This window comes from Ctenopharyngodon idella, chromosome 21 (assembly GCF_019924925.1).
Source record: "Ctenopharyngodon idella isolate HZGC_01 chromosome 21, HZGC01, whole genome shotgun sequence".
NCBI lineage: Eukaryota > Metazoa > Chordata > Actinopteri > Cypriniformes > Xenocyprididae > Ctenopharyngodon > Ctenopharyngodon idella.
Genome location: NC_067240.1, coordinates 29,723,037 through 29,738,776, shown reverse-complemented (window position 1 = coordinate 29,738,776; position 15,740 = coordinate 29,723,037). Strand labels below are relative to the sequence as shown.

General features: G+C 41.8%; 1 protein-coding gene across 9 annotated transcripts in view; it reads left to right on the top strand.

Annotated features, from left to right (window-relative positions):
* Positions 1–1,877: 1,877 nt before the first annotated feature.
* Positions 1,878–15,740, top strand: part of slc22a21 (solute carrier family 22 member 21) — a 67,388-nt gene continuing 53,525 nt past the window's right edge. For 2 of the 9 annotated variants that reach the window (XR_007927046.1, XM_051876723.1), the window contains exons 1-6: positions 2,310–2,913; positions 4,434–4,537; positions 5,273–5,427; positions 5,677–5,848; positions 11,043–11,169; positions 12,679–12,776. Coding sequence is in view for 8 of the 9 variants with exons in the window: in XM_051876723.1 (XP_051732683.1) it covers positions 2,518–2,913; positions 4,434–4,537; positions 5,273–5,427; positions 5,677–5,848; positions 11,043–11,169; positions 12,679–12,776 (1,052 nt within the window). In the remaining variant the exon portion in view is untranslated. Of the gene's footprint in view, positions 2,914–4,433; positions 4,538–5,272; positions 5,428–5,676; positions 5,849–11,042; positions 11,170–12,678; positions 12,777–15,740 lie in introns of those variants that run through there. The other 7 variants (XM_051876724.1, XM_051876722.1, XM_051876717.1 and 4 more) reach the window with 7 other exon arrangements.

Here is a 15,740-nt window from a genome sequence, read left to right as displayed (position 1 = left end):
TCCAGCCATGCTTCTGGTTGATTGATATTAGGGAATGTGTGCAAAAGTGATTGGAGGACGTGAAGGATACACCTGATGCATCCTTCAAAATAAGTGAAATGAAGGACACAAAACAAATGTTGCCTTTCAAGGATCCTTCAAATCGAGACGAACTTCGACCCCCAAGAGCTTTGACACAACTCCAACACTGTCAGCGCCACAGGGAAACAGGGAACGTTCTGGCAAGGTTCTCTCAAAGTTATGAACAAATGTTCTTTCAGTAACATTAAAGAGGTGGCTGATCATGATTTGACTTTTTAACTTTAGTTAGTGTGTAATGTTGCTGTTTGAGCATAAACAACATCTGCAAAGTTACGACGCTCAAAGTTCAATGCAAAGGAGATATTTTCTTTTACAGAAATCGCTTTTTTAACAGCTGGTAGGGACTACAACGAGCTTCTTCCTGGGTTTGTGACATCACTAATCCTAAAATTTACATAAACCCCGCCCCCGAGAACACACAACAAAGGGGGCGGGGCCATGTTGGGCTGCTTTAGAGAAGAGGAAGAGTTGTTGTAGTAGAGTGTTGTTGACATGCCGTCATTTTACGCCGGACTGCTTCACAAACGAGGGTCAATTCAACACAAAAGATTAACATGACGGCACATGCTAGTGGATGAGTTGAATCAACTCCACAGCAACTACATAAATTTATCCACTAACCATTCAGAAACGTCTAAAAGTTGTAACTTCTTCCTGAGTCTCTCCATCAGTGTCGACTCCGGTTTGAACAATGTAAGGCTGAACACCGTTACTGACAATCCTCATTTTGTCTGTGTGAGATTCTCCAGCTTTGTTGTTGTTGAGTGACCGAAGCGCGAGCTGTTAAAGCTCCGCCCTCTTCTGGAAAGGGGGCGGGAGCAGCAGCTCATTTGCATTTAAAGGGACACACACAAAAACGGTGTGTTTTTGCTTACACCCAAATAGGGGCAAATTTGACAAGCTATAATAAATGATCTGTGGGGTATTTTGAGCTGAAACTTCACAGACACATTCTGGAGATACCAGAGACTTATATTACATCTTGTAAAAGAGGCATTATAGGTCCCCTTTAAGTGACTTTGTGATTAAAGTTCACCCAAAAATGAAAATAATGTCATTTATTACTCACCCTCATGCCGTTCCACACCCGTAAGACCTTCATTCATCTTCGGAACACAAATTGAGATGTTTTTGTTGAAATCCGATGGCTCAGTGAGGCCCGCATAGCCAGCAATGACATTTCCTCTCTCAAGATCCATTAATGTACTAAAAACATATTTAAATCAGTTCATGTGAGTACAGTGGTTCAATATTAATATTATAAAGCCACGAGAATATTTTTGGTGCGCAAAAAAACAACAAAATAACGACTTATATAGTGATGGCTGATTTCAAAACTGCTTCATGAAGCTTCAGAGCGTAATGAATCAGCTGTGTCGAATCATGATTCGGATCGCGTGTCAAACCGCCAAACTGCTGAAATCACGTGACTTTGGCGCTCCGAACCGCTGATTCGACACGCTGATTCATAACGCTCTGAAGCTTCATGAAGCAGTGTTTTGAAATCGGCCATCACTATATAAGTCATTATTTTGTTTTTTTTTTGCGCACCAAAAATATTCTCGTCGCTTTATAATATTAATATTGAACCACTGTACTCACATGAACTGATTTAAATATGTTTTTAGTACATTAATGGATCTTGAGAGAGGAAATGTCATTGCTGGCTATGTAGGCCTCACTGAGCCATCGGATTTCAACAAAAACATCTCAATTTGTGCTCTGAAGATGAACGAAGGTCTTACGGGTGTGGAACGACATGAGGGTGAGTAATTAATGACAGAAATTTCATTTTTGGGTGAACTAACCCTTTAATACAAGAAAAAATCTGTCTCTGGGGTCAGAAAAAAAAATCATTAAATTTTAAATGTTATAGTTGTTACTTCTGAATTTTCTCTTAAAATTCTGAAATGTTCCTATAATGTTTGCAAAACGATAAAATAGAATGTTCCCTTAACATTTGCATAACCAAGAAAAAAAAAAAAGCTCTTCTAAAAGAAAAAAAATAGACATTTTAAATGTTCAGAGAACATTCAAGAATAATGTTTTTATAACTTAATGGGAACGTTAGCATTAGAATATATTTTTACAACACCAGCCCTATCAAGTCCAGCTCCAACTCTCTGGATGTAATTTGGGCATAACGAGTGAAGCTAGAAGGTCCAACCACACCCTAATCCCACCCATAACTCTATCCCTCCACCCATTAGATCCACAGAGGTGGAGCTGGACGTCATTTGGCTCTGCAGTAAAGCAGCACATTTGGAAAAGCTGTGTGATGAGCATCGCTGCTGAGAAATGTCATTAAACTATAATAGATGCGCCGTATGTAGTGACGCTGCTGCACGTGAGATGAGTCTGTCTCCTCCCATCTGTGTCTGAAAATAAAGCCTCGCTCTCCTCTGAAGGATTTGTCGCAGATGTGCTGCGACTGCCATGAACTCTCCAGACTACGATGACAGCACCGCGTTCCTGGGAGACTGGGGACCTTTCCAAAGGACGGTGTTCACTCTTTTGTGTTTGAGCATTATTCCCAATGGCTTCACGGGGTTATCCATGGTGTTCATGGGCGATACACCCGCTCATCACTGTCTCATTCCCGCGGCTCTGAACATCACTGATGAATGGAGAAACGCGTCTATTCCTCTGGATGAGGACGAGGATTCTCGACTCACTAAATGCTCAAGACACCGAGTGGACATCGTGAAGAACTATTCGGACAGAGGTTTGCTCCCGTGGGTGGATGTGAATGTCTCGTCTATTCCTCGAGAAGCCTGTATGGACGGCTGGGAGTATGATAAAGGAACGTACATCTCCACGATTGTTACAGAGGTTCGTTTTCGATGCTTTCTCCTTACTTCAGACAGAGACTGCATTATGTGTTTATACAGTATGCAAAGCGGAAGTTCAGATTCGCCGTTAGCTGGGCTATCCGGGCCCCCGGGGCAGGTTGTTTCCCGGTGGGCCCCTTGAAATCGCGTTCCGGTTCGGCACCAGCTTTCGCCCCGCTAGTAGGGCAGATGTCACGCTTTCATTCCGGAGAATGTTTTCTAAAAGTCAATTCTGTATAGACGCATGCCTTGAGGAACTGACTACAAAAACGACTGAACGTGTGCACATTTTTGCCCTTGAAAAACGTTACCGCGGGGCATGTTGTCACAATAGGGACATGCATTTTATTCGAACTAATTTGAAAAGAATGCTTTTGTTTAAAATAACCTAAGAAATAGGTTCCACGCCATGTATTTCATGTCTGTTACAGGATATGTAATGGCTTTACAGCAATATTTAAACAGTAAGATAATTATGAAACAAAACAATTAATAAAATAGCACAAAAAATGTGACAAAAAACAAAATCAAACCAATATTTAGAACAACAGAAAGTACAAAAAAAACTGATATCAATGTGATATTGACATTTATAAGCACCATTTATACTCTTGATTATATCCTGTATTCATACTTTTGAACATCTGTGATGATACTGGAAGTTTTGCTTGTAGGACAGAATTCCCACAGATGTTTCTAATATAAAGTCAGTATGAAACCGGAATTGCACGCAGCGTAACCTCCATATTGCGATGTACAACTGCTTATTGAACAGGGAAACATTTTTAAATTTAAAAAATGGATGAATTAGGAAAATCGGATGAAAATGCATTGTGTGCTGCGTACAGTACGTCTGCTGAGAGACATGATTAATATAAAAAAAAAGAGCAAATTATGACATTTTGTGCCAGATTTACTAAACGGGGCAAATTAGCGTGAATTCCACAAATGCACCGATGTGAGTGGCAAGTTTTGCACGTGATCTACTGCTGACGCGCAAATTAAAGAACACAGACGCAGTCAAATCATTTACATAATGATCAACGCAATCTAACAAGAGCAGCGCAAATTAGCGTTAAGTCGCAAATAAGCAGAGCTGATGCTCATCAGGTGCGGATTGACACAGGCGCAACTTGTAAATAATGGCGCAAATACCAGTGAATTGACTAGCGCAAACATTAGTAAATCTTGTTGCATGATTCATTTAAATACTCTCCTCCCATAAATTTTGCGTCTCCTACAAATGCATATGCAATAAGTTCAGCCACAAAAACAGCTCAGCCCATGCCTTTTCAGCACTAATTTTGCACTGCGTGTCTTTAGTAAATCCTGACAGTAGTTTTTTAACGGCAAAAGAAGGTTTGCGCTGTTAGTAAATCTGGCCCTTAGTTTCAAGATTAGGAATAGAAGTGTCAAAATAATGTAAATCAAGTGGGTTAGACCGAAATGTAACTTTTAACAACTTAGTTTTTACAAATGGATATAATCACTTCAAAACCTGCATTGTTTGTTCGACGGCAGTGGGATTTGGTGTGTTCAGATGACTGGAGAGCTCCATTGACCACCTCACTCTTCTTCTGTGGTGTTCTGATTGGTTCTGTCATCTCTGGACAGATGTCTGACAGGTCAGAAAGCATCAAACCTTTTTTTACCACAAGCTACAAGTGAATAGTATAATTATTTAATGACAAGCACAACCTAATTGTCCTGATCCTCTGTTGTATCACCAGGCAATATGTTATTACTATAATAAATACATGTATTAACATGTAAGTATGTCACCTTAAAATAAAGTGTTACTGTGATACTAAATGCTGTATCAAAACAAGTCATTAGTGTTTCGAACAAAAATTGGCCATTTGGTTTGTTCGTTTCCCTCTGGCAGTGAAAATAGTTCCAAAAGGAGCTGAAGAATGCCGGGCTGGGATCGGTGTATTAGGGTTAATTCAGGATTTTATTTTATTTTTCCCAGTTTCAATGGCAAAAGTTGTCCCATTTTACCTGAATTCACTGCATTAAGTAAGTAATACATTAAAACAACATGTAGCCATCAAATTTTTCTCAATTAAGAAAAAAACCCATTGTTTTAAAAAGGTCAAGTGAAAAGTTATTAAAATGGAGAACAAAGACACATTGCATAGTGCTTGGTCTATTAGTTTGCATTTACACCTCAAGACTTAATGCACGGATCATCTGTTGCTATAGTTATCATTATGCATATTTTCCACAACTTATTCAAGTTGTGAATGGACTATATACAGAAAGTGAGCAAAAACGCTCAGTCACTTCACTGCACTCTCGTGAAAACTGGAATGTTGCCTATCGGAAATAAACTTGTTTCTTATCTTCTTTTTTTTCAGGTTTGGCAGGAAAATAGTGCTGTTTGTAACCATGGGGATTCAGACGGTATTCACCTTCATTCAAGTCTTCTCCCCATCTTGGTTGATTTTTTGCTTGTTGTTTTTCATTGTTGGAATGGGCCAGATTTCAAACTATGTTGCAGCATTTGTTTTAGGTAAAGGCTTTTGATGTGCTATGATTTTATATTAGCACTGAATAATCACAACTGATCTTGTACTGTTTTCAGTCATATAATGGCTTATTGAAAATGATGACTGACAGCACTTTTGTTCTACTAACACATAAAAATTGCATAACAAATGCATGTTTTTGTCTCAGAATCTACTTTGAAAATATTCTCAATAATTCAGACTGTAGACCCTGGATTAAACTACTATTTTTTTATGAAATGTGCTTCCCCTAGGAATGGAAATATTGAGCCCATCCATTCGTGACCTCTACTCCACTCTTGGTGTGTGTCTTTTCTTTTCAATGGGGTATATGATGCTTCCGCTGACTGCCTACTTTCTGCGAGACTGGAGAACACTGCTGCTGGCCCTCACCGTTCCTGGATTATTCTGCATACCCCTTTGGTGGTAGGTGTTTGCTATAGGACAGGTGCTGTTTAATAATGCACCAGACATCAGAAGAACAGTCATAGTTTGTATAGGTAACATTTGCTTGGCAAAGAGGCAGCACAAAGGTCACATGTGAATAAGTTGGGTTATACCTACAAATGCTTACAAACATTACAAAATAATGAAATCTAAGATCACACCCCAGATAATAAAAATATATTCTAAGAATGTTTTGCTAATGTTGCCATTAAATGTTTAGTATAAGTTATAGTTTGCATAATTTGCATAAATCTTCCAACAAGAGTTTAGGACTCGCAGCTCAGTTTAAAGCTCTCCGGCCTCAGACTCGCCCATGTGGGTGATGCAGATTTAATCTAAAATGAACTAACAATGAGCAACAAATTTTTAAAAGCATTTATTAATCTTTGTTAATGTTAGTAATAGGGCTGTCAATAGATTAATTTTTTTATCACGATTAATAGCACTCTTTTTGTGCAATTAATTGTACACTTATCATGAAATTAAGCATACATCATTTATCTTGTTTAACACATTCATTTTTTCTCATCATTTGCTATCCAGCAAAGTGAACCATCAGATTGAAGGGTGATTCTCACAAAACTGTATTTCTGCAGTCGTCTTTAATTTGATTATAATCAGTATCCATCAGAACTTTACTAGCTTAACTTAACTTAAGTTTACTAGTGTCACACCTGCTGGCTGGTTAATCCAGAAGGATGAATCTTGAAGATCAGTTCAATAATACTTTAATAGAAACTAAGAAACAAACAGGGATAATCCAATAACCAACTGAAGATATTCACCAGTTAGCAAGGCACAAGACAACACACAACACGTTAACATAAGACAAAGAACAGAAGCTAACTGAGGATATAAATACACAGTCAAACAACGGAGCAAACATGATAATTAACAAGGTGATTAACAAGGCACAGGTGAATGGGATGAACCAATGAAACACATGGGTAAATCTGGGTCAAAGGAAAAAGAGCAAACAGAAAATCAACACAATGAAAACCTAGAATCTAGAATCCAGACATGAACAGAAAAGCAGATCACAACCAAACTATAAACATGAACAGACTCAAAACGTGACAGTACCCTCCTCCTCCTGGAAAGGCGTCCTTGCGCCGAATAAATCTACAGAGGTGGGAGGGTGGGCGTCCTGGAGGCTGATGAGGGCATGGTCTAGAGGCTGCAGGACACCTCCAGGGCAGTGCCGGCAGTTCAGGGAGCCAGGGAAGGGCTATAGGGTTGTGAACATGAGCGGACTCATGAGATGGAGTGGACTCTGGAGCGGGCACATTGGCTGGAGTAGACTCTGGAGCAGGCTCATGGGCTGGGGCGGACTCTGAAGTGGGCTCATGGGGTGGAGCAGACTGTGGGCTGCGCTCTGGTGCCAAAGTAGCAGGTATGTGTGCTGCCCAAACACACATAATAGCCAGGGCCATTACATACAGCGCTGCAGTCTCTGTACTTAATTTTGGGCCAGACTCTGAAACGGGACTGTGGTCAGGGGCTGGAGCCATCACTGCCATGACACCAAGACATCCCCCCATACTCCACTAGTACTCCCAGGGGCACAGGCGTGGCAGCCATTTTGGCTGAGGGCTCAGGCGCGGCAGCAATAACGGGACTAGACTCTGGAATGTCGGCTATGACGGAATGAGACTCTGGAATGGTGGCCCTGAAGGGACGAGACTCTTGAATGGCAGCCATGACAGAACAAGACTCTGGAATGGCGGCCCTGACGGGACAAGACTCTGGAATGGTGGCCATGCTAAGACGAGACTCTGGAATGACGGCCATGACGTGATGAGGTATGATGGGTACTGTGGAAACGGATAGTTCCTCATCTGCAATGCCCACTGTTAGTGCCACTCAACAAAAGAGCATAGTCCAAGTACTGAACTAGGGTCCAGTTGGAATTACCCCCTGGCATCAGCCGGCTAAAATTGGAGTTCAAGCTGCCCAAAAAACAGTCCATCAGTTGAACATCATCCCATGTAGCCAAATGGCAATACCTGAGGAATTCTTCTACAAAAAACTCCATTGGACATCTATCTTAATAAATGGAGCATAGTTTCTCCTCTACACAGCTCCCTTCTGTTAAGTAAACCATACCTTTCAATTTTTTTGGCAGTCTTGTGTTCTGTCACACCTGCTGGCTGGTTAATCCAGAAGGATGAGGCTTGAACATCAATTCAATAATACTTTAATAGAAATTAAAAAACAAACAGGGATAATCCAATAATCAAATGAAGATATCCACCAGGTAGCAATGTCAACACAAGAACTAAGTTTGGTTATGGTAATCTTTCTTATAATAAAGTTTGTTGTTAATTTTTCATCCTCGTCCTATCTTCTACCTACACCACGCCTAGATTTCGTGACAGCTGGTTTGCTTTATCCAGCCGAGAAACGCTGTTTATCTGGCCATACAGCAGTGTTCTGTTCAGTCTGTATTTCACACAGCGCGATACATGAGGGCTCACACTCATCAGAAACAATCACAGAATATGACAGAGCTCGTGTTTTAAAGCTAAACACACACTGGAATGAATAATTCACTGAAAACTGTCTGCGAGTCTCTATTCTCTCTGCCATCTCTGATGATGTAATCAGCCTGGTTTTCTTTACATTAGCACTGTTTTGGAATGATTGTTTGAATGAATTCACTTCCTGGATCATTGGACTGAAAACTTTCCTGGAGTTTAGCGGCTTAAACTGATCGCAAACAGAAAAGCGGAATCGGGTTAAAGGTTTAGAATAGAAATTTCCGCCTACCAGGGTTACAGGTGCTTGAGCCATTGTGTGATAAACTCCGACTCCCAAGATCATCTATCTGCGTGATGAAAATTACAGTAATGGCGCAATTTGGTGTGCTTCGGTAATTTATTTGCGTTAAATTATTATAATGCGTTAAGGATTTTGAATTAATCACATGTGTTAATGCATTACCATTGACAGCCCTAGTTAGTAAAAATCTAACTGTTCATTGTTTGTTCTTGTTAGCTCGCAGTGCAGTAACAAATGTTAGAGAGGACCTATTATTCCCTTTTACAAAGTCTTGATGTTGTTTTTGTGCTCTACTAGAACAGGTTTTCATGCTTGAATGTTCATTATTTTCCCATATTCTCCATTGTTGCAGCTCCTCTCTTCCCAGTCTGTCAGTAACACTCTGTTTAGTTCCTGTCTCTGTGAAGCCCCTCCTTCTGAAAAGCACAGTGTGCTCTGATTGGTCGTCTAGAGCAGTGTGTTGTGATTGGTCAAGTGCTTCGAGCATGTTTTGGAAATGTCCCGCCCCTTACCAAAATGTCTCAGTTACATATGTAACCTTAGTTCCCTGAATAGGGAACAAGACGCTGCGTCGAAACGCTGTGGGAACGCCTGTGCGTGATTGCGTCATGAATCATGTATGAAATCAGTCCAATGGTGTGACGGAACATCATAGGAACTGACCAGGAAACTATAAAGCCTACCTGAGAACATACACATTCCTTGGTAACCTGAAACAGTTGTTCTGACTTTGTCCACAGGGAGTCTCTGTGGACATAAGCATCTAAGGCCCTCACAGGGCAGAGCAGATTCAGTTTCTCCTAGTCTGACATCCGAAAGGGAGGAGGACAGAAGGCCTGCAATACAATAGGTCTCACAGTATTAGTGGGAACCTTCGGAACATACCCCGGCCTAGGGTGAAGGAAGGCCTTAACCATACCAGGCACAAATTCCAAGCACGAGGGAGATACCGAGAGGGCTTAAATGGTCCGAGAACCATACTCGGGCCGGCCAGAACAGGGATACTAGCAACAGGTGGACCCCGTCCCGGCAAACTCTCTCCAGAACTCCCGGAAGCAGAGCAATCGGGGGAAATTCGTACAGACATAGCCTCAGCCACGCCTGCACCATGCCGTCCAGCCCAAGCGGTGCTGGGTTTGACATTGAGAACCATAGTTGACACTGAGTCATCTCTCAAGATGCGAACAGGTCCACTTCGGCTCGACTGAAGTTCTCCCATAGGAGCTCCATTCCCTGGGACTCGGCCCCTGTCTCGACAGGATGTCTGCTCCCTGATTTAGGTACCCTGGGATGTAAACTGCCCTGATGGAACGCAGTTTCCCCTTGGCCCACAGGAGAATTTCTAAGCAATTTATGTGCCAAGTGAGATGATGGTCCTGCCACAGACCCTGAGCAGGACCTGTTTCTACAACCAATGATCTCCAAATGGCAGATATGGGAGAGAGCCATCTCTGGTCAGCCATTTTAGTTCCATGGTTCGACTTTATGGTTCACGAATGGCTCGGTGGGGGTTGATTCTTTGATCTTTGGGAATGTGGTGTTGTGTCGATTTGGTGGGCTTCATTCAGGAGTAATCTTACACCTGTTGCAACACTAACAACATCCAATTCCTCAGAATTGGATAATTGTAGCGAAGCTGCCTCAATCGGGGTGGAAGAAACCGCAGCGCGTGCTTCCGAACCCTGAATTGAGACACTGGATCTGGCAGGTGAGGGCAGAGAAGAGGCAGAGCCCTTCTCTAACCCCTCTGTCAGAGAGCTGCTTGAGCGTGCTGCACTCCCAAACAGACAACACACATCTGGTGTGTATCCCCACCTGTAATGAAACGAGGGCAGGGATGAACACACTTTCTGAAATATTGTTCGCTCATCATATTGATATAATGCTTGTGTGAACTGATAGACGGACAAAAATAAATAGGACACAATTTCACATATAGCGCTGAAGGCACAGAAGCTGAATGTGTATGTTCTCGGGTAGGCTTTATAGTTTCCTGGTCAGTGACATCACCCGCCTATGATGTTCCGTCACACCATTGGACTGATTTCATACATGTTTCACAACGCAATCACGCAGAGGCGTTCCCACAGCGTTTCGACGCAGCTCGAGTTCCCATGAAAGGGAACTCGAGACTATAATGAAGGCGTTTCAGGGAGTTCAGAAACAGTGACACTGATATAGAGAATATCTCCCGCTGGATGAACTTTGTGTTTGGAACTTTGCAGAGCTTTTTCATGCTCAAACAGTAACATTTCACACTAAAGAAAGATGAACATGGAAAAAAGCACAATAGGACCCAACTGAATTTCATTTCAATTGAATTTTGCTGCATTAAATAAGTATAATGAAGGATCTGGTCCTGATGTCTCAGAATGGTTGTTGTTGTTTGCAGGTTTATTCCAGAGTCTCCGCGATGGCTGTTGTCTCAGGGGAGGGTTGACGAGGCAGAGGCAATTCTGAGAAAGGCTGCCAAAATGAACGGGGTTAAAGCCCCTGATGTCATTTTTCCCCTGCATCAGGTGAAACCCACACCGGCCTGTGCTTTTCAAATGGCACACAGTGCTTTAAACAGTCTCATTTAGCTCTTCAGCACCTTTTATTTTCTGTTGAACTCAGTCTAAATTGATTTACTACAAGAGGGATCATATAATGAGGAGTTCAAAGAGTTCAATGCACTGTGAAAGCATTCCATAATTTAGGCTTGTTTCATCTATCTCACACCTGCTGCACATGAGCCACATGGATGTATGTATGCAACAATGCTAACAAGTTAGTTACAAATTACTCTGCTGTATAACAAAGCAGCAGACAACAGCAGATCAAACCCCCAGAAATAACCTAACCGTAACCACTGGCTTAGATAGATCAATAGCAGACTAACTTTGAAATGCAATGTCATATAGCTGTGACGCTGAAGATTAAACCCATGCAGAAGCAAGCTGATGTATAAACTCAGGTTAAACCAAGCATATGCAGCCATGTGCAACAAGTATTGAACTGGACAATTTCTATTTAGTATGGCAACATTTAAATGCACGCACTTTAATAATATGACAGTGCTTTGATTTAATCCATCAGCAAACCCGGCAACAATATTTACTTAAACCCTGATTATAATTGCATCTACAATAATATCAGTTATTCCACAACTCTTAGAAACAAGCATTTAATCACACCACTGAACAACCTTTTTCAAAGTCTAAAGTTCAAAATCCAGAGTTCAGATGCTCAAGTAATCTTAAACACTAATCTAGTTCAGGTGTATGATTAAGCCAGAGATTCCTAAGTGAGGAGAATTACATGCCAATAAACAATACAATCTCTTATGATACATGCACATTAAAAGTGCTGTTTACATGTTTAACTCCATGAAAACATAAACAGAACATGCAGAAAATGGAAAACAACAACACTGTATTTTGGAACACGATTCACTATAATTTTCAACAAAACGGAAGTAGAGACAGATGTTATTTTCAAATTGTGCTTTGACATTTAAAAGTCTTCCTTTTAAAACATCTTCATATGAATGTGGAATAAAATGTTTTGAAATAGAACAACCAAAGTGAGGTACAATGATCAGCCCATTCTCTTGCCCACTACACGCTTTCTTTTTTCTCTTGCAAGACTCTTTTGTCACAGATGTAAACTTGGCAGATGTTTATGAGATATGTTAAATCTGTTAAAATGATTTATCAGTAAAAATTGTTTCTCCTTTGTGAGGTGATAATCTTATTTTATTAGTTAGTGTCCTAAATTTAACCAGGAATAAGTCATTGTAATTATACGTGAACTTAGACTCTACTGAAACAATGCAGTATCATCATAAAAAAACAGTAATTAGCAATTCCATTGGCTTTGAAGATATTAGGTAAATTGTATTTCATTGCTCTTGGATGTTCTTATGATTGTCCACATAAGGATGCTTCATGTTGTTTTAGCTGTGTATATCAGATGATCTTTTGCTTACACTGTGTTTTGACAGTGCTGTGTAACAAGACATGTTTGTTGTGACACGTGCGCTACAGTCAAGGGAAAACGCTGGAAGGCTGCAGACCTACGGTCTCTGTGACTTGGTGAAGTCCAGCAACATCCGCTGCATTACTGTCCTGCTGTGCCTGGTCTGGTGAGAGCGCTTACATGTACTCAAGATACACATGGGATGCATCCAAAATCGCATACTTCTCTACTCTATAGTGGGCAAAAAACAGTATGTGACTAAAGAAGTATGTCTGGATTCACTGCACTCATTAAAGTGTAGGCTAAAAGTGCCTGGATGACCTACTACTTCTGGCGAGATTCTGAAGTTTGCATATGATGGTCAATTTACTATCCCATGAGACCACAGGAGAGGATTTATGAATGGCAATGAAGCGATGCAACTGATGCTGGTAGGTCACATGATAATGACAACATGGCAAATGTAGTACATCCAAATTACATTCATACTACACACATTCATACTATATAGAAGATACTTTTTATATGCCGCAAAGTAAGTACTTATTCAAAATAAGTACCTACTCAAGAGAGTATGTGATTTTGGATGCAGCCGGTATCTGGTTTAAAATGTGGATTAGTTCATATATAAATATCCTGTTAAATCATACGGATTTGTGTGCCATTTAGTTTAGTTTAGTTATTCAGTCAAACTTTACATCTGTATATCCATAGCTGTTGTTACATGTAGTCATTATGCTGTAACAAGCAGTAACATACGCTGGGCTCCAGATATCAGAAACCACTAGTGAAAATTCTTCTGTTGAGCCTTTCATTTGCTGTAACATTTGTCTTTACCACACTCTTAGAAAAAAAGGTTCAGTGAGGTTCTATAGAGAATGTCTAGGTTACTAATGTAACCCCCATTCCCTGAAGGAGGGAACAGAGATGTTACGTCAGTGACTGACGAATTGGGATCGCACCTGAGAGCCTTATCATCTTCGAGTGTTAACAGAACCAGCCAGTGGACATTGCCGAGTGAGATTTGCATCACGAACCACACCCCGTGCTGCGGGTATATAGGAAGTGAGCAGAGATACAATCAACAAGTTTTTGCTGAGGAGCCCAGCAGTGCCCGTTCACTCAGCAGTGAACACAGGGATTGTGGCAATTGGACGTAACGTCTCCGTTCCCTCCTTCAGGGAACAGGGGTTACATTAGTAACCTAGACGTTCACATTCAGTCAGTCACTATGAGTTACGTCAGAGGACTCTAGCCCACTCTCCATGGAGCGATAGACATCTGGTCCTCCGGTGGAGCCCCAAATGAGATACTAGGTCCCTCATGAGAGGGACCAGCACCACTATTCGGAAGCTCCACAGCTTGCGATAACATAGATGGGTGAGGGGCCGCAGGGTTTGGCCCTTTGGGTAAGCCCCCACTGTAATCCTCAGATCACTCTGCGTATCAACCAAAGTAGACTTCTGCTGGCCAGCAGAAGAACTACATCAGGGATAGCGGAGGGAACCCCACCTCTTGCGAGGCACTGGAGTCTCGATCTCAGCATCGAGATGGCCATCTTCCCGCAGTGAGTGCATGATTCATCCACGATTGCTACCTCAATGTGCTTAAGTCCCAGAAACGAGAGGCAGTGATCGTGACTGTCAGCCGGGACCAGGAAACCACATCCAGAAACGTTTGATGAAAGCAGAGTTCTGAAGTGAAAGCTTGGTGAGTGTATCTCTGCTCGCTTCCTATATACCCGCAGCACGGGGCATGGTTCGCAATGCAAATCTCACTCGCTAATGTCCATTGGCTGGTTCTGTTAACATTCGAAGATGATAGATCTCTCAGGCATGATTCCAGTTCGTCAGTCACTGACGTAACTCGTAGTGACTGACTGAATGGGAACTCTTGACTCAAGGGTTCTTGACTCAATCTTATAACAAAAAGGAGAAATGTCTTAAATGATTGCGTAATACTTTCATGCTTTTCAAGCATGGTTATTTAAATTTTTTATCTAGTGATCTTGTGATAAAATTTAACCAAAATAAAAAATGAATTAAAAAAAAAATAAACTAAATCAATAAAATGATCCCATGATGGAATCTCTAAAAGGTTCTACCAGTATATATGAGGCACCTGATGGAAAACATTGTCTACAACATACAACAGTTATTAAAATTTCATTGGTTCTCTCTTGTTTTTGTATGTGTTCATATTTTCTGGCCAAAAATGATGCAGAATTTGGCATGTTTCATTGTGTTATTATCACAAAAAAAAAAAAATTAGCACACCTACTGTTATGGTACAGAAGGGGACGGAGACACAGATGGAATAGTTAATAAGTTTACTGAACAACCAGGATGGCAGGCAGAGTGCAGGTGAGTAATAGCAGGTGGATAAGTTGACAGATGTGATCGTAGAACTGATACTTGTCTTGTATTTGCAGGAATGGCAGACCGCTGGCAGACTTGGAGCAGATCAGACACAGAGTAACTCACAGGAGACGAGGAGAACACAAGGGGACGAGGAAACACGTTGGAGACAGGTGAGTATCTTCGTTGGAGTCTGTAAGGTAAGCAGACAGGTAAGTCTATGAGTTAACGAGACCGGACAGTGACTGAGTGTGAGCTAGTGTCTTTTATGGTGCTGTTGATGAGGGTGCTGATAGATGTCAGGTGTGCGTGGTTAGTACTCCGGTGATGACGTGCGCTGTGTCTGTGTGAGGGTAGAGCCTGACATGTCTGTGACATTACCCCCCCCCCCTCCATGGCTTGCTCCTGAGGGCCGTGGACCCCGACGTCGTGGTGGTCGACCTCTGCCACGCGGTGCTGGTCTGTCTGGATGAGTGGCATGGAAGGTGTCAAGCAGGTTCGGGTCGAGTACATCATTCCTGGGGACCCATGAGCGGTCCTCGGGACCGTAGCCCTCCCAATCCATGAGGTACTCCAGGTGACCACCACGGCGCCGGGGGTCCAAGATGTCACAAACCAGGTAGGCAGATCCATCATCCACGATGAGAGGAAGGGGGCGTTCCTCGGTTTCGCCAGGCTCTGTGGAAAGAGTGACAGAAGGATGATGAGGCTTTAAAAGTGACACGTGGAAAGTGGGGTGAATCTTATACTCAGGTGGGAGCTGGAGCTCGTAA